This window comes from Schistocerca nitens, chromosome 2 (assembly GCF_023898315.1).
Source record: "Schistocerca nitens isolate TAMUIC-IGC-003100 chromosome 2, iqSchNite1.1, whole genome shotgun sequence".
Lineage (NCBI taxonomy): Eukaryota > Metazoa > Arthropoda > Insecta > Orthoptera > Acrididae > Schistocerca > Schistocerca nitens.
Genome location: NC_064615.1, coordinates 920,305,715 through 920,325,103, shown reverse-complemented (window position 1 = coordinate 920,325,103; position 19,389 = coordinate 920,305,715). Strand labels below are relative to the sequence as shown.

The 19,389-nt window shown below is 38.9% G+C and overlaps 1 protein-coding gene across 6 annotated transcripts in view; it reads left to right on the top strand.

The window, feature by feature from the left end:
* The window catches only part of LOC126237240 (lactosylceramide 4-alpha-galactosyltransferase-like), a 543,469-nt gene that overhangs the window by 475,380 nt on the left and 48,700 nt on the right, over positions 1-19,389 (top strand). For 5 of the 6 annotated variants that reach the window (XM_049947144.1, XM_049947143.1, XM_049947142.1 and 2 more), the window contains one exon: positions 6,611-9,202. The exons of the other annotated variant lie outside the window; for it this stretch is intronic. In XM_049947144.1, the coding sequence (XP_049803101.1) occupies positions 6,611-6,871 (261 nt within the window). In that variant the 3' untranslated portion in view covers positions 6,872-9,202. Of the gene's footprint in view, positions 1-6,610; positions 9,203-19,389 lie in introns of those variants that run through there. 6 annotated transcript variants of the gene reach the window in all.

Sequence of the window (19,389 nt, the reverse complement as noted above, 5' to 3'; positions counted from 1 at the left end):
CACAGTTGGCTGGGTGTGGCCCCTCATGACTGATTTGCAGCAGTCTTATTCAGAATTGTTTTCGTACAACAAGGCTTAAAATTTTAGTTCTTTCATTAGTAATGTTGTTGAGGAATTTATGTGCCTACCTTGTTATTATTCCCTATTGATTTATGTATCTTATTAACCCTCGTATTCCTATCTCTTTTGGTATTAAAAAAAAGGGGGGGGGGGGGGCGCGACAGTCTTTGTTTGAAAACTGAACTCAGGTGTTCTCCATACCCTAGTCAAACGCCTTGGTTGCTATGCCAGTGGTGCTTTTGTTCACTAGTATTTATCCTGGGGATACATAAAGGGCAGAATTAATAATTTCTATCCTTGATTTCTAGGAAAATACACATTTGCAAACCTCATTTATGAAAATGAAAACTGCTCCATTTCCAATTATCTATTGATCTCATCAATTTTGAGCAGATTGCACATCAAGAAATTTAAGGGTGGTTTCCTCAAAAATAAAATCAGAGGGGTGTTGAGCCAGACTATCTTAGTCTTTCGATTTCAGGTTGTATACAAACAAGTTGCCAAATTTGTTAGCCATGCCTGAGGCATTCCCTTTTTCAGAGGATGTTAACAAGTTCTGCTCTGTTAAATGAGGCAACATCCTATTGCAGCCCATTTTATCAAGATGAACTTTTCCACTTCAGTTATTTCCAAGTGGTTTTCACAAATGCACAACAAGTCTACTGAAATTCCATCTATGTTTTCATTTTCCTGTCTGAAAAAGTCAAGTTTGTCCTTTTCCATTACTGACACATCTGATTTTTTGTTTGAAGATACTAAATGCAATTCCTTTAATACCCCTGGCTTTGTTAAAGCTATATTTTTTCCATAGTAGGTGTTTCAAATCCAACTATATTTATTTTTCTGCTCTCATTTGGATGAATTTACCATAAAAAAAACACAGGGAACACACTGGGATAAGACTGATATTGCTTTAACTGGACAATGCTTCTTGGAATTAGTTATGCAAGTGGCCACTTACCAGAAGCATTTAGATGCAACTGAGTGAGGGGGATGAAGCATCACTCACATCCATAGCACGTCACTGTAAATGAACTTCACACTAATGTGAAACAGGGGGTGGGGAGTGAGGATTATGTATGTGCATTGTCGTGATAGAAGGCATGTGTAGTACTGGATGGGGAGCAGAGAAGAGGACAGGCAGATGGAGGACAGGTCCTAATGATGGTTGAAGCCAAGGGAGTTACAGGAACAAAGGATATACTGTAAGGAGAGTCCCTACCTGTGCACTTCACAGAAGCTGGTGTTGGTGGGAAGAATCCAGATGGCACAGGCTGTGAGGCAGTCATTAAATTGAATCACATTGTGTTGAGCGGCGTTCTTGGAACTGGCTCGTCCAGCTGTCTCCTAGCCACATACTGGCAGTGATCATACATGCCATACATGCAGACAGACAGCTTGTTAGTAGTCATATCCATGTTGAATGCAGCATAATGGGTGCAACTACATTTCTTGATCTCATATCTGCTTAAACAGGCAGCCCTGCCCTTAATGGGCAAGGAGATGCCCATGGCGGAACTGGAGTAGATAATAGTATAAGGATATATGGAACACCACTCAACACCATGTGCTTTATTTTAACGACTGTTTCACAGACTTTGCCATCTGGATTCTTCCCATCAACACCAGCTTTTCTGGATGGCGCAGGTGGAAACTCTGCCTACAACATATCTTTCATCCCCATAAGCCCTGCCTGGACACAACCTCCATTACTTTCTGGCCTCTACCTGACTTCTTTCCTACCAATACACATATGTAGTTCTTGCCCTTTCTCTATTCAGACACAGTTGCAGTCAAACCTTAGTGCCCAAAGACGACAGTGGCCATATGGTTGCAAATTGTGATGGCTTTTTCTTGTATGAATGTGTGTCTTTTCTGATCCTGATGAAATTTAAAGTCCAAAAGGTGAAAAGTTCTGGCATACTTTTTCATTCAAAATAATTGTGTATCAATTTATGTTCAACTAGTGCTAATGGTTTTGTGAATACTGAAGTTTAACAAAACTAATAAGTGTCCATATTTACTGATACATTCCTGAAACTAAATATTAAAACTTAACTTTTGTCATAAATGTTGTTGCAACAGATTTTCTTATTGTAACACACTTTTATCTCATAGGTACAGATATGATAATATTGCTATAGCTGTAAAGGCACTACAATTAAACTTCTGCAACTCAAAATTGAAAACAAGTCATCTGAGCAGTTTTTTAATAATGAGACATTCTTACGCATTACAGTTGCCAAAGGAATCTTGTCACCACCAATTTTCACGACAGAAATAAATACATTAAACTCTTGATCACAGAATCAAGTTATTTTGGATGAATTAAATTCAATTTCAATATTAAAGGTGAAGTTGTGTGAAACAAATCTAATATTTACAATTAATGAGCTGGAATCCATTGGATGCCTGTGTCTGCAATTATCATTGAACATTAAAATTCAAGAAAGTCACAAAATCTGTAATTTATTGCAGATCTAGATTTCAACTATAACATGGTTATCATTGTTTCATTACCAAAGAGTGAGTCAGGTCACAATGTGACAAGCATAAAGTAAGATAAAATGGTACTAGCCTTTACATAGTAGACATAAAATGACTGACTGCTGTCCTCCTTGAATTTGCTTATGTATAATTACCTTACAGTGCTCACTTCTGTAGAGCTACTTTCAGACAGATTAAAGTTAAAGCATATCTTAATAGTTTGTGAAAGTATTTGGACATAATTTTTAATTTGAATGCTTTACAAAGGTTGGTCAGTATTTTCCTTTTTCTGTTTCTTTTTGTAGGAGTTAGGTATCTGTGTTTGTTGTTAATCATGTGCGTAGGAATGAGATCAACCAGACATATTTTGATCCTGTTCTTAACTTTTAACTTAGCCTTAATTTATGACTTTTTCAATATTTTAACAGGTGAGTTAATGATTAAATTTTTAAGTATCCTAAACTTTAGCTCAGTATCACCCACAACACCCACCAGTTGTGCTATGTTATGATACATTTAGCAAACACGCACACCAGAGTAGTAATGTTACATGCTGATCAATTAAAGCAGCTTAAAATTTTTGTCACATATGAAGAAATAAATGAAATATAGTGACAGGAGTATAATAAGGGAAGCATGATGATTTAAGTGAAATGATGGTTGCTCTTGGAAAGTAATTAGTAGTTTACAACTAAGCATCTGGCTGTACTCGGAGCCACCACTCCCCACAATACCAGTTGAACATTGTTTGAGAGCAGTGCTAAAAAGAGGTGTTGAACTCTTATAAAATAATGATTAATTGGTTTGATTATGAACTTAATGGCTGCTTGCTGATAGTCAAATATCACGTTCCATCACATTTGAGATCAAACTAGAGGAGTGTGAGCAGCCAGTTATTCATTGGGATATTAACTCCTGTGAATTTTAGATGTTTACAACAGCAGCTTCTGGATCAGGTCAACACATTTCTACATAACTTGTAGATTACTTAAGCTAATGTTATCTTCAGCTTAATCTAGAGGCTGTACTGCAACAAGCATGTCACTTCAGGGTTTCCTGGTATTATGAACAGACTGGGGTGTCGAGTGGATGAACTATGAAATTCACACCTCCAATATTGTACGCAAAAGTAATTTTAATATAAACTATGCATTGATATCCGGGGTTCAGAAGAGATCTTTAAATTCTGGGTTCGACAGGTTGTTGGCAGACATTAGGCAGGAAACTGAAAATCTCTAAGTATTGAAAACTAAAGAAAGAGGGTACCTTATTAACCAGAACCTCTATAATTTATCAGAATTTTGGGTTTAGTGGTGTGAATTTAGTTCATACTTCACTGTTATATAGATGACAATAGTGAAAAGTTAAATAAAATGTTAGTTTGACCTATTAAATGAGAACAGCTCTGTGTGTGTGTGTGTGTGTGTGTGTGTGTGTGTGTGTGTGTGTGTGTGTGTTGGACCATGAGGACCATGCAACAAAATCAGCGGAAACACACTACTTGCTATGAAAATGGGATATGTCTCATTCTCAAGATTTTGAACAAATTTAGATATTGACATGCATCACATGACAGTGAGATCAGTTATATGGATTATTCTGAAAGAGACTGTATTAAAAAAACATTTTAACTTTTAAAAAAACATTTTAAAGTAGCATTGCAATTGTGATGTGCGTAGGCAAGTAGTACAGACATAACTGTTGTTTCTCACAGGGAAAGTTTTTATGAACTGCCTACAGCCTGTATATTTTTAAAATGTAACATTTCATCAGTTTTACTGGGCAGACTAGCAGCAGTGGTAAAATACTGGCTTCTTAACTGTCAAAGTAAATTTCAAACTTTAATAATCCTAGTCAAAAACGTCTGTGGCTCTATTAATCATTCAAAGGAAACTCTAGGATGATAGTTTCATTAACAGTTTTATGATTATTTTCTCCATCCCTTCTGAAAACTGATACAATGTGGAGTTCCTGAAGGCCCTTGCTGTTGAGCAAATGGTGAGACCCTAAAACATTGCTGACTAATTTTAGACATCTAATATTATGGAGCCAACCTCTCGGGTGTCACTGAGTCATTTTCTACCGAATTTTTTTTCTTGGATGCTAATCCAGTAATGTATGATGGAGAACCATTTGCAGTTAAGAAAAGTAACAGTGATACTGGCTGACTGGGAGCTTTCACTGTGATCAAGAAGTGTCCTTAGATGAGTCAGATGGTGCAGCATTATGATGAATGCAAAAATTCAGGTTTGAATATCCATCCGACACAAAATTTTATTCTGTCAGCAATGCCAGTTTTGCTCAACACTTGTAAATGTAGTGTACAAATCAGAAAAAATTTAGGTGTAATGGTTATCCAGTCTAACAGCAGCTACATTTTTGGAGATCCTGTCTTAAAGATTTGGGCCGTTGGCCTCCATTGCATGGAGACAATACCATATGTATGTGAGTTGTGCCTGTGTGAATGTGTTTTTTATTTTAGACAGAGGACTTTGTCAAAAGTTTGTTATATTACAGCAGTCTTTTCAATGTGACTATTGGCAACTCAACGCCTCCTCTATGTGGTAACCAGCACATTTTGAATTCATACCTCCATTTGCAAACAGAGGAACATTGTCTCATTTTTCTGGATACTAGAATACTTTTAAGTGCAAGGAACATAATTAGCAGTTAGCACAAAGCACAATAACAACAACAAATGAATCGTGTGAAGTTGTTCACTGAGCTCTAATTTTATGTGCTAAAGTATCACTGTCGAGAAGAACTTAAAAATGGAACATTGAGGGATAAAGGTAATGAATAGCTATATGTGGATGATGGAAGAAATATTATTCCAGCCACTGTGATAAGATGCAGTGGCACCTCGACCTGAAATTTAACTAGAGCACTGACAAAGATTTGTAGTTATCTCATGCAGACAGCACACTTAACTTTCCTGCAAAGACTTTGCCCTTTACTTTCAGTGCATCTTGTTTTATTAAATTAACTCACCAGACAACAACCACTAGCATAGCCCTGAGGTTCTGCTCTATTTTAGATGTGAGTGAAATGAATATGATGTTAAAAACGCCATGTTGTTGAAGTTTCATCCTAAATTACTAGAGTGATGGCATTAATGTGTGGCTGAATGTCTCATATATTGTTCTACCAAGAACAAGCAAGCACATATATCTAACAAATCAGTTTGCAGTACTGTATTAAATCAGTAACTCTGTATTTCTTCTAGGTGCCTTCTTGTGTCAAGGCAAAATATTGTGTGTGTGCTATTGAATTTTAAGTTTCTGTTTTATCCTGTTTTAACACAGTCAGGGCAACACCCTGTAAATTGTTATGGTTGGCATTTGTGCACTGAACATACAGGTCACCAGTGAACAACTGTATGTGTGTTAAAACTGTAGTAAGAAGGACAAAATAAAATAAAAGATTTCCTAAATATTTGATTCCTAGTGGATAGAGAATCTGTGCTAAATGTTAATAACTGGCATTTGGAATAGGTAAGTGCTTTCAGGCATATCATCAGATGTAGTGTGCTACAGTGAAATAGTGTGCTAACTACTTTTGGCTGCATGCACATAATCTCACTGATGACTCAGTACACTGTAGAACATGAAAGGTAACTTGTACAAAGTATTAAATTAAATTTTGGTTGTTCTCCCTTAAATCTCACTCAAACTGCTTGCATACAGACTTTCTTGTTTACATTCATTAAATACTGACATTAAAGATATTAACAGAGAGCAGTCATTGCAATTATTGGAAAGTACACTGAGAATATATAGAAAATCTGTCAGACTGTCAAGAGAGGTAAACAGAGACTTTGGAGAATAATATGAAAAATGCATTATGAAAAAAAGATAAAAATAGAAATAATAAAAGAAGCATTTTTTGATATTTGAAGAGCAGAACCAACAATAACACATCCATTTTGAAGGAAAGAAGTGACTCTCATTCAGAACACGAGAACCAATATTACATAATTTATTTAAAATTTAGAGGTAACAGTTTGGTGGGAGATTTAATAAAATGAGGTTTTGTTTTACAATTATTCTTTTTTTCCCCTCAGACAGCGGCTATGGCAGATTGTGGTGGCTTTCGTGTGCTGCCAGCAGCACTATTTTTCCCAGTTCATTATAACTCATGGCAGATGTACTTCTCAGAGGAGGATGCAAACACAACACTTGCCAAGCTGGAAACAGCGTATGCTGTTCATGTATGGAACAAGCTAAGCAGAATCAGCCGCAAAACACTCCCTCACTCTGCTTATGCCAAGATTGCACGTGTGAACTGTCCTGATGCCTATGAAAGTGCACTTGACGGCTTTTGAAAATGTTTTCTGTGATAAGTGACAAAAAAACTGGACTTTTAATCAAAGAATGTGAACAGCATTGAGAAAAACTTTATAAACTGCAGGTTTTAGTTATTTATTTAATTTATTTTTTAAGGATTTTCAATGAGAGTATGGCCAAAGCTCAATATATTTATTATTTCCTAAGATAGTTATAAGTAACTATGAAAAGTTACTATTTTCCCATACCAGTACCGAATTTACCCTTATAAGGGATTTACTTTTATATGATGATTCAGTCAGTCATTTCATTTTAAATTTTAGTGTCCACTATGATTAAAACCACATTAGAAACGATGAAATTGTGATTAATTTTCATAAACTTTTAGCAGTTGCAGAGGATGTTATCATTGTAGCAACACTTGTGAAAAATTTGTTAATTGTGATTCTTCAGCTTTTCGATACACTAAAAGTCAAGATTGGTATTTCTGAGAAATCAAGATAAATGGGCAGAGCCTCTAAAATATCATACAGCATCTCAACAATAGATATGAGAGTCACAATTATTGTTAGGGCTAGAAGTATTCTCTCAAAGAGTCCACCAACATTTTTTTAAACAAGTGAATTTTTTCACTGACTTGCTGTAACACATTGGAAATTTTTTAAATATTGTATTTAAATTAATATAAGCACATGCAACAGTCTTTTAGAAAAAGAAAAACACCAACAGCATATTGTTTTACATTTAATAAGGTTGTATCCGTTTAACAGTCCTATGATTTACCTTAAATTGCAGCTTTATATTTATAATCATGATCACTTAGTGGAAAAAAGAACAAAAAAGCCAGACAGTATGCACTGTACACTATAAATGTGATGCTTCACATAAACAGTACAAGCTTACATTATTACCTTAACTTTCTTTTTTTCTGCAATTGGAGGGATTTATTGATTCCCTATGAAGTTAGTTTTTGCCCTATGAAACTTGAGACATTTCAAAAGGCTCATGTTTTCATCTAGATAGCCATTAATTGTAACAAAAGTACATCATTCAATAAAAAAATACATAAATGTATCTCCTATCCTTGTGCAAGGTATTTGATTTGATGCCACTTTCTGTGGTAATTTCAGTGCTTATATTATTGTCTGATAAGGTGGATTAACTACACATTGTTATGATTTGCTTATTGATGAGATAAAGTGGTCAGCTGTTTGTCATTTTAAATGTGAAGATGTTATTAATTCAATAAGGAATTACAACTAGCTTTTGTTGTATACAAATAGAGTGAAGTGCTGTGTATGCAAATGATTTTTACTGGTATAATAATTCTCAAATTTCCTGGAGACATTAACTGTGTTAACAGAATTTAAACCTTAGTGCTTATCTCCCTTCTAAAAAAATACAATTATGAAGTAATTTGATATTAAAATTTGCTAGAAGAAAGTGTGGTGCTGGTGTTATCAGCAACTTTCCTATTATGTAGGCCCTTTCATTGTTACTATATGTGCTCAATTTTCCTGATTCAGTGTGGAGTAAAGCTTTGGTTAACTAATTTTAAAGTTGATGATGTGCACCTTTTCACCAAGAACTGTCATCCACTAGACAACCATTCATGTACATAACTATTTCTGAAACTGGACAGGAGCTGTATCAGAAGATGAGGATAAGGTGTATGTTTTACATGACACAATCATGTTACAGTTTAACAATTAATGCCTCAAATCTCCACTGATACAGGTCCAGTACCTTTCAGCCCCAGATATTCCTGTTTGTAGGACTAGGCATAAAATTTCATTTTTAATGACTTCCATCAGTTACTTCTTCTGTCAATCTGCGATATAATATATGTCTCATAGAACATCTGACAGGAAGACAAGGTTTTTTGTACACTTAAATACCATTTACTAATGAAAACATCACAGTACCTTAACAATGATACTGAACTGGGATTGTAAACAGGAACTGATCTAATTTCATCAGTGTGTTATTCTGCAATGTTAGGATAATAAAACTTTTTATTTTTCATTGTTGTTAATTAATGATCATGTTAAGAAATGTAGTCAACTGGAGAAAGCACTGTGTATGTGATTCTGAAGGCCAATTTGTAGTCTCTTCTTAGAATGAAAGTGTTATATATTTTGTCTGCTTTCAAGGGGAAAAAACTATACTAAAAGAATGCCATGTATGACTATTTTGTATGAATCCTAGAAAATGTTGCCAATTTAAAACAAAATGTTATGGCATTCATATCAAGTAATGCTGCCTTACAGAATTTATATTTTGTAGATTTTGGTGCACTGATACCAGTATTTAGGGCTCATATTTTGTGAAAACCTACAGAAAAGGACAATTTATTTGTCTGCCATACTTGCAAATTCCTAAAATAAATAAATAAAGAAATAAAAAAACCTAAAAATTTCAAATTTTTGAATCTCCTTCCCTCCCATTTTCTTTTTCCCGGACAGAAGTAGCTCTCTGATCAAAAGTAACGCATTTTCAAATTGTATGAAATGAAATGAACTGTATAACCAACAGTAATCAAGAAATTTCTGTTACAGCCCCTCGCATGTCTTGGAGACCTAAAGCAACTTGTTGTTTAAGTGTCTTGGACTACTACTGTACTTGGAACCATTAAATATGAGGGTTGTGATAAATCCTGTTGACTTCTCTGTTCTTTTTACCAATCTAAGATCAATTGCAAACACTTTGATCATGATAACCTAAAGTTTTGTGTAGTGATTTAACAGCCCCTTATCGCTACAACATAAATGCTTGAAATAATGAATCTAGTTTTATACCATTCAAGCTTCTTATTTCCACTCTATCAGCTGCCATCATGTGACTGATGTTTGGACTCTTGGTTTCATTTTTAGGAATAATGCATAACATTTAGTGAAACAGAACTACATTTCATTCACAGTGACACTGTAAGCACTGCTCAATTTCTTTCTCATGCATTTCTTAATAAAGACTTTTGAAACAACTGAGATATCTGTGTCAAAGCATGAGGTCAAAATACCTTGACTCAGATAACTAGTTTTGCATAAGTTATTTAACTAATGTTAATTAAAACTTGAATAAAAATTAAGTTCTCATTTTCAAGAAGAGTTGTTGAGCAGATGTACATAATTATAGGGATGAATTTCTGACATCAGTCTGTTGTGGAATCATATAACATGTTTATTTCCACTCTCAGAAACATTATAAAGTGTGAACATTACAAAGTGTGAACATTATAAGATTTCTGGAGCATGTAGATTTCCTCAATGAAAGCCTACAGAGATCAGCCTATCACCAAATGAAAAATGCTCCTTCTGAGCACAAAAAAGGCAAATATGCTCCTCTTTAAAAGACTCTGACAGAAAGGTGGGGAACCAGTTGCCTCAACCCTCATTCCACGTTTGTTGTTGTTGTGGTCTTCAGTCCTGAGACTGGTTTTATGCAGCTCTCCATGCTACTCTATCCTGTGCAAGCTTTTTCATCTCCCAGTACCTACTGCAACCTACATCCTTCTGAATCTGCTTAGTGTATTCATCTCTTGGTCTCCCTCTACAATTTTTACCCTCCACGCTGCCCTCCAATACTAAATTGGTGATTCCTTGATGCCTCAGAACATGTCCTACCAACTGATCCCTTCTTCTGGTCAAGTTGTGCCACAAACTTCTCTTCTCCCCAATCCTATTCAATACTTCCTCATTAGTTACGTGATCTACCCATCTAATCTTCAGCATTCTTCTGTAGCACCACATTTCGAAAGCTTCTATTCTCTTCTTGTCCAAACTGGTTATCGTCCATGTTTCACTTCCATACATGGCTACACTCCATACAAATACTTTCAGAAATGACTTCCTGACACTTAAATCTATACTCGATGTTAACAAATTTCTCTTCTTCAGAAATGCTTTCCTTGCCATTGACAGTCTACATTTTATATCCTCTCTACTTTGACCATCATCAGTTATTTTGCTCCCCAAATAGCAAAACTCCTTTTCTACTTTAAGTGTCTCATTTCCTAATCTAATTCCCTCAGCATCACCCGACTTAATTAGACTACATTCCATTATCCTTGTTTTGCTTTTGTTGATGTTCATCTTATATCCTCCTTTCAAGACACTGTCCATTCTATTCAACTGCTCTTCCAGGTCCTTTGCTGTCTCTGACAGAATTACAATGTCATCGGCAAACCTCAAAGTTTTTATTTCTTCTCCATGAATTTTAATACCTACTCCGAATTTTTCTTTTGTTTCCTTTACTGCTTGCTCAATATACAGATTGAACAACATCGGGGAGAGGCTACAACCCTGTCTTACTCCCTTCCCAACCACTGCTTCCCTTTCATGTCCCTCGACTCTTATAACTGCCATCTGGTTTCTGTACAAATTGTAAATAGCCTTTCGCTCCCTGTATTTTACCCCTGCCACCTTTAGAATTTGAAAGAGATTATTCCAGTCAACATTGTCAAATGCTTTCTCTAAGTCTACAAATGCTAGAAACGTAGGTTTGCCTTTCCTTAATCTTTCTTCTAAGATAAGTCGTAAGGTCAGTATTGCCTCACGTGTTCCAGTGTTTCTACGGAATCCAAACTGATCTTCCCCGAGGCCGGCTTCTACTAGTTTTTCCATTCGTCTGTAAAGAATTCGTGTTAGTATTTTGCAGCTGTGACTTATTAAACTGATAGTTCGGTAATTTTCACATCTGTCAACACCTGCTTTCTTTGGGATTGGAATTATTATATTCTTCTTGAAGTCTGAGGGTATTTCGCCTGTTTCATACATCTTGCTCACCAGATGGTAGAGTTTTGTCAGGACTGGCTCTCCCAAGGCCGTCAGTAGTTCCAATGGAATGTTGTCTACTCCGGGGGCCTTGTTTCGACTCAGGTCTTTCAGTGCTCTGTCAAACTCTTCACGCAGTATCATATCTCCCATTTCATCTTCATCTACATCCTCTTTCATTTCCATAATATTGTCCTCAAGTACATCACCCTTGTATAGACCCTCTATATACTCCTTCCACCTTTCTGCTTTCCCTTCTTTGCTTAGAACTGGGTTTCCATCTGAGCTCTTGATATTCATACCAGTCATTCTCTTATCTCCAAAGGTCTCTTTAATTTTCCTGTAGGCAGTATCTATATTACCCCTAGTGAGATAGGCCTCTACATCCTTACATTTGTCCTCTAGCCATGCCTGCTTAGCCATTTTGCACTTCCTGTCGATCTCATTTTTGAGACGTTTGTATTCCTTTTTGCCTGCTTCATTTACTGCATTTTTATATTTTCGCCTTTCATCAATTAAATTCAATATTTCTTCTGTTACCCAAGGATTTCTACTAGCCCTCGTCTTTTTACCTACTTGATCCTCTGCTGCCTTCGCTACTTCATCCCTCAAAGCTACCCATTCTTCTTCTACTGTATTTCTTTCCCCCATTCCTGCCAATTGTTCCCTTATGCTCTCCCTGAAACTCTGTACAACCTCTCGTTCTTTCAGTTTATCCAGGTCCCATCTCCTTAAATTCCCACCTTTTTGCAGTTTCTTCAGTTTTAATCTACAGGTCATAACCAATAGATTGTGGTCAGAGTCCACATCTGCCCCTGGAAATGTCTTACAATTTAAAACCTGGTTCCTAAATCTCTGTCTTACCATTATATAATCTATCTGAAATCTGTCAGTATCTCCAGGCTTCTTCCATGTATCCATGTATACAACTTTCTTTTATGATTCTTGAACCAAGTGTTAGCTATGATTAAGCTGTGCTCTGTGCAAAATTCTACCAGGTGGCTTCCTCTTTCATTTCTTAGCCCCAATCCATATTCACCTACTACGTTTCCTTCTCTCCCTTTTCCTACTACCGAATTCCAGTCACCCATGACTATTAAATTTTCGTCTCCCTTCACTATCTGAATAATTTATTTTATTTAATCATACATTTCTTCAATTTCTTTGTCATCTGCAGAGCTAGTTGGCATATAAACTTGTACTACTGTAGTAGGCGTGGGCTTCGTATCTATCTTGGCCACAATAATGCGTTCACTATGCTGTTTGTAGTAGCTTACCCGCATTCCTATTTTCCTATTCATTATTAAACCTACTCCTGCATTACCCCTATTTGATTTTGTGTTTATAACCCTGTAGTCACCTGACCAGAAGTCTTGTTCCTCCTGCCACCGAACTTCACTAATTCCCACTATATCTAACTTCAACCTATCCATTTCCCTTTTTAAATTTTCTAACCTACCTGCCCGATTAAGGGATCTGACATTCCACGCTCCGATCCGTAGAACGCCAGTTTTCTTTCTCCTGATAACAACATCCTCTTGAGTAGTCCCCGCCCGGAGATCCGAATGGGGGACTATTTTACCTCCGGAATATTTTACCCAAGAGGACGCCATCATCATTTAATCATACAGTAAAGCTGAATGCCCTCGGGAAAAATTACGGCTGTAGTTTCCCCTTGCTTTTAGCCGTTCGCAGTACCAGCACAGCAAGGCCGTTTTGGTTATTGTTACAAGGCCAGATCAGTCAATCATCCAGACTGTTGCCCTTGCAACTACTGAAAAGCCTGTTGCCCCTCTTCAGGAACCACACGTTTGTCTGGCCTCTCAACAGATACCCCTCCATTGTGGTTGCACCTACGGTACGGCTATCTGTATCGTTGAGGCACGCAAGCCTCCCCACCAACGACAAGGTCCATGGTTCATGGGGGGGGGGGGGGGGCATTCCACGTTCCTTACAAAACATTTTGGTATGCTAACATATTTGCAGTTTTTTAACACAGAACATTCAAAATCCTTTTACCAGTCTCTCTCCATAGTGAAGCCTTCAAACTCAGCATCTCCCCCCCACTACCACTGTCTATCTATGTCTCTCTCCCACTGTTTCTTCCTACTGTTGGCACTTTATCCTGTGTCTTTCCCAGTGTTTAATATATACAGAAAACGGAGATTGCTACTCACCTTAAGGAAGATACGTTAAACTGCGTGCAGGCACAATGAAAAGACACATTAGTTTTCGGCCAAAGCATTTGTCAGAGAAGGTAACATACAAACATTCATTCGCACAAGCAGGCAGGCCTCATGTACACATGACTGCTATCTCTGGCAGCTTGGACCGAGATGCAACATCCCCGTCCGAGCTGCCGGCGATAGCAGTCATGTGTACGTGAGGTGTGCCTACTCGTGTGGATGAATGTTTCTGTGTTTCTTTTTCTGACAAAGGATTTGATAGAAGGCAAATGTGTAAATGTCTTTTTGTTGTGTCTGCCTGCAACTAAACATGTCATCTTCATGGTGAGTAGCAATCTTTTTCCTTATACTGTTGATCTCCCACTGTCAGCGTCTTTATCTCTTTCTGTAACTCTTCTTTACCACTCTCCTTCTTTCCTACTTTCACTGTGCCCCACTGCCGTTGTCTTTGTCCCATTCTTTGTCTCCCATTGCCACTGTCTCTCTCTTCATCACTTACAGTCTGCTGTCTGTCCTCTCCACACATGTCCTTGGGGATGGTTTCTTCACGGTTTTCACCCCTACAATGAAAAACTTTAACATGTGGGTGTGGGGTAAAGTTGGCAAACTTTTTCATCTTAAAGTTTGCCAGCATGAGTAAGTCCCTGTGTGTGTGTGTGTGTGTGTGTGTGTGTGTGTGTGTGTGTGTGTGTGTGTGTGTGTGTGTGTGTGTGTGTGTTTTGGGGGTGGGATGTGTCCAGACATCCCCCCCTCCATTCCTCCAAGCTTTTGTAAATCTCCACCCATCTCTCTTTTGCTCCCACTGCTACTATACCCATTCATCTGTCTTTCTATTTTACTGCCACTGTTCCCTCTTTCTCTCTCACACACTGGCAATGTCTCTCTCCTACAGTCACTGTTTCTCTGCTACTCTCTTTCAACACAAAAAAGCACCCAAATGTTCAGATGCCAAATATTTTGGTGGGGAAGGCTGAATGAGGATTGAGGCAGCTGATTCCTACTTTTCTGCCAGTTTTTCAGTGAGGAACATATATGGCTTTTTGTGCTGACATGAGTTTTTTTCAGCTGGTGTACTGCTTATATAAAATGAATTCTGTAGGTCAGTAAAGTTTTGACAGTTTATGTATGTACTTCAACATATTTTTATAGTTTGACACATATAAGCAACATAATGTAATGTTAAAACAAAATAGCCTCTCATCCAATGCAAGTTCCCTTTTTCATAAAAATGCACGTCTACTTTTAACCTACAGCTACAGTGCAACAAAAAATTTGGTGTTTGATTTGTATGTACAAAGCATTTCTTATGACAAAATAATTTTTTGTAAGGTGCTTATACCATCAGATGGCACTTCCAGGTCAGGACAGTCTATATAGGTGTGAAATGTCCGTAATGGGACTGTGGAGACAGCACATCAAAATTTTGTTGGTGAAAAAGTGGTTACTGAAAACACAGCTTAGTGTCCTAAAAATACTTTCAATGACCCCAGAACACTTAGAAAGTGTTCACTACTAACAAAGAGATAGAGGGTCTGGCCAGTACTTACCTCAGCTCAGTACAGCCGATAGATACACATAAAACAGAACTGAAAATTTACGTTCCTAGCTTTCGGAACAAATGTTCCTTCATCGGGGAGGAGAGAGGGGAAAGAGAGGGAAGAAGGGAAAGGAGATTCAGTTACTCACAACCCAGGTTATGAAGCAACAGGGAAAGGAAAATAGGGAGGGTAGCAAGGATGGAGGCATAGTTGTCAGACGGAAGCCAAAGATATTCTACTGTAAGTACTGTGCCAGCTTCAAACCAAAGAGGATGCATACAGAAGTAAACAGGTATATAGTATAAAGATAAACACAACTATGTAGGATGAAAAGATGCGTGAATGGCTAAAGAGGAAAGGGAAAGAGGAGAAGACTGAAGAGTGAATGGGGGTGAGGTTGTTTAACGTAGGTTCAGTCCAGGGGGATGGCGGGATGAAAGGATGTATTGGAGTGCAAGTTCCCATCTCCGCAGTTCAGAGGGACTGGTGTTGGGTGGGAGAAGCCAAATGGCACATATGGTGTAGCAGGTTCCTAGGTCCCTAGAATTATGCTGGAGGGAATGCTCCGCTACTGGGTATTGGGCATCTCCTAGGCGGACAGTTCGTCTGTGTCCGTTCATGCGCTCAGCCAGTTTAGTTGTTGTCATGCCGATGTAAAAGGCTGTGCAGTGCAGGCATGTCAGTTGATAAATGACATGTGTAGTTTCACACGTAGCCCTGCCTTGAATTGTGTATGTTTTACCAGTAGCGGGGCTGGAGTAGATGGTTGTGGGGGAACCAGGATGGCTCCGTCCTATGCCAACCTCTTCATGGGCCGCATGGAGGAGGCTTTCCTGAAGACCCAACAGTGGCTTCCCCTGGCCTGGTATAGGTTTATAGATGACATCTTTGTGGTCTGGACTCATGGTGAAGAAACACTCCTTAATTTCCTCCACAACCTCAACTCCTTTTCGAATCTGAATTTCACCTGGTCCTTCTCCAAAACCCAAGCCACCTTCCTGGATGTTGACCTTCATCTTGTTGAAGCTCACATCCACACCTCTGTCCATATCAAACCCACAAACAAACAACAATACCTTCACTTTGATAGCTGCCATCCTTTCCACATCAAACGCTCCCTTCCCTACAGCCTAGGTATCCATGGCAAACGTATCTGCTCCAGTGATGAATCCCTCAACAATTACACCAATAACCTAACCAGTGCTTTCCTCTCCCGCAACTATCCTGCAGACCTTGTCCACAAACAGATTTCCCGAGCAATACATTCCTCCACGTCCAACAACAATGTTCCTACCCCCAGACCACACAGAAGCATCCCCCTTGTCACCCAATATTATCCTGGCCTCGAAAACATCAACAAATTACTCCGCCAGGAATATGACTTTCTCAAGTCAACCCCTGAAATGAGATCATCCCTTGACAAAATTCTCCCCACACCACCCAGAGTTGCCTTTCGTTGCCCCCCTAACCTCCGTAACATCCTTGTTAAACCCTACAATATTCCCAGACTACCTTCTCTACCCAGCGGTTCCTACCCCTGTAACCGACCCCGCTGCAAAACCTGCCCCATGCATCCCCCCACAACCACCTACTCCAGCACCGCTACTGGTGAAACATACACAATTCAAGGCAGGGCTACGTGTGAAACTACACATGTCATTTATCAACTGACATGCCTGCACTGCACAGCCTTTTACATCGGCATGACAACAACTAAACTGGCTGAGCGCATGAACGGACACAGACGAACTGTCCGCCTAGGAGATGCCCAATACCCAGTAGCGGAGCATGCCCTCCAGCATAATTCTAGGGACCTAGGAACCTGCTACACCATATGTGCCATTTGGCTTCTCCCACCCAAGACCAGTCCCTCTGAACTGCGGAGATGGGAACTTGCACTCCAACACATCCTTTCATCCCGCCATCCCCCTGGACTGAACCTATGTTAAACAACCTCACTCCCATTCACTCTTCAGTCTTCTCCTCTTTCCCTTTCCTCTTTAGCCATTCATGCATCTTTTCATCCTACATAGTTGTGTTTATCTTTATATTATATACCTGTTTACTTCTGTATGCATCCTCTTTGGTTTGAAGCTGGCACAGTACTTACAGTAGAATATCTTTGGCTTCCGTCTGACAACCATGCCTCCATCCTTGCTACCCTCCCTATTTTCCTTTCCCTGTTGCTTCATAACCTGGGTTGTGAGTAACTGAATCTCCTTTCCCTTCTTCCCTTTCTTTCCCCTCTCTCCTCCCCGATGAAGGAACATTTGTTCCGAAAGCTAGGAACGTAAATTTTCAGTTCTGTTTTATGTGTATCTATCGGCTGTACTGAGCTGAGGTAAGTACTGGCCAGCCCCTCCATCTCTTTGTTAGTATTTGTTTCACATCTTTATATGAGATTTTCCATTAATCATTTAGATCACCTATATGGTCCACATCCTTCATTGTTTTGTCCCTTTTGTTAGCTATCACTTACGTCTGTCATCTTAACACTTTCTCTTCTTCAGTGTTTTATATATACATAAATAAATATTTTCGTCACCAACTGTGCTAGTTTCATCTTCTCTATTATCTTGTTCCACTTATAGTCCTCTTCTCTTTTTTATTTATTGATTTATTTATTCAACATTCCATAGTTTTAACGTTCATTATTCGCTGTTTCCCAGCCAACAATCACTGCCAACAATCTCTTCCACACCTACCAGTATCATCCATTTCCGTTGATTTCTTGTTGCTGGCGATATTTTTGTGCCATTGGCTATCTTTCTCTGCCACAAGAAATTTTTTTTGGGACATTTCTGCACCACCCGCGATCTTTTTTGCGGCACGCGCGATCGCTTTTGCGGCACGCGCGATCTTTTTTCGCGACTCGCTATCTATGTTTTTGAGCAACGTGTGTTCTTTTTCCCCTGATCTGGACATAGTTGCTTGGTCTGGTCAACTTTTTCTGTATTTTTCTTATTTAGTGGTCTTGCTTTGGTATAGAACATTACCAACACAATTTCTTTCCTTCTCGTCCTTCCCTCCGTGTTTTATTCCTTCTTATGATTACTATTTCAACTTTAGTTATTTAGTTTCCTACCCACCAGTTACCCACTATGTACCCTAATCCTATACCACATTATTTACATTCATTCCAGAAACATGCATTCACCGTAGCCACACTGCAATCCGACATACTTTTCCTCCGGTCCTGCTTAACCTTTGGAATTACCCCTAAAGGGCTTACCTTAAAAGTTCCCATCTCCGGGTACAATTCCTCCTTCCACCAGTCTCTCCCGGACTTCCAGAACCTTCAATCCTTAGCCCTTACCCAACTTGTCCTGAATCTCTACAGTACTTCATGTAACCACCACTCCCAACAGCTCCTATCTCTCTTCAAAGTCCTCCACCTCTCAAACCCTTGCTTGGAGAACACACTCAGGAACATCATCCTAGAAGCCAGCTGCAAACTTGAGTTCCATGCCACACACCACCTGAAAAAACTATCCACAGTGCTAGTGCAACACCTAAGAAGTGGGGTCCCTCTCCCTATCCCTCACAAACACCAACCACAACAGAACCTTCAACAAACCCCCCTCATAGCCAACAAACCTAGCCTAGCCACCCTACTCAATCTCCCCATCCCAGCACATACCCCACACAGACCAAATCTCAACTATAACCACAGTCAAATGCCACATATCACCAGTCCCAATTCAGTCCTAAACCTCTCATCCAGATCCCTCTCTCCTCCAGAGACATCTGTTCTATGAAAAGGCTCAACCTTTAGCCCCACACCCAAATTCAACCACACTGCCCTGGTTAAAGATCTCCTCTCATTCACCCGGAACCTCAACTGGAAATATCACTTCACTACCCAAACACAGCCCCCAAATACTAGACCCAGTGTTGAACCCTGTCTAGAACAGTTCCGACTGCCTTCTCAAAGGGATCCTCCTCCCCTCCCCCAAAACCATTCCTTGCAGACATTTCAGGAATTCCTCACATCCAGTGTTGAATCCCAGTCCTTCTTGAAGAACATCCCGACAACCCCCAACATCACCCCAGCTGAATC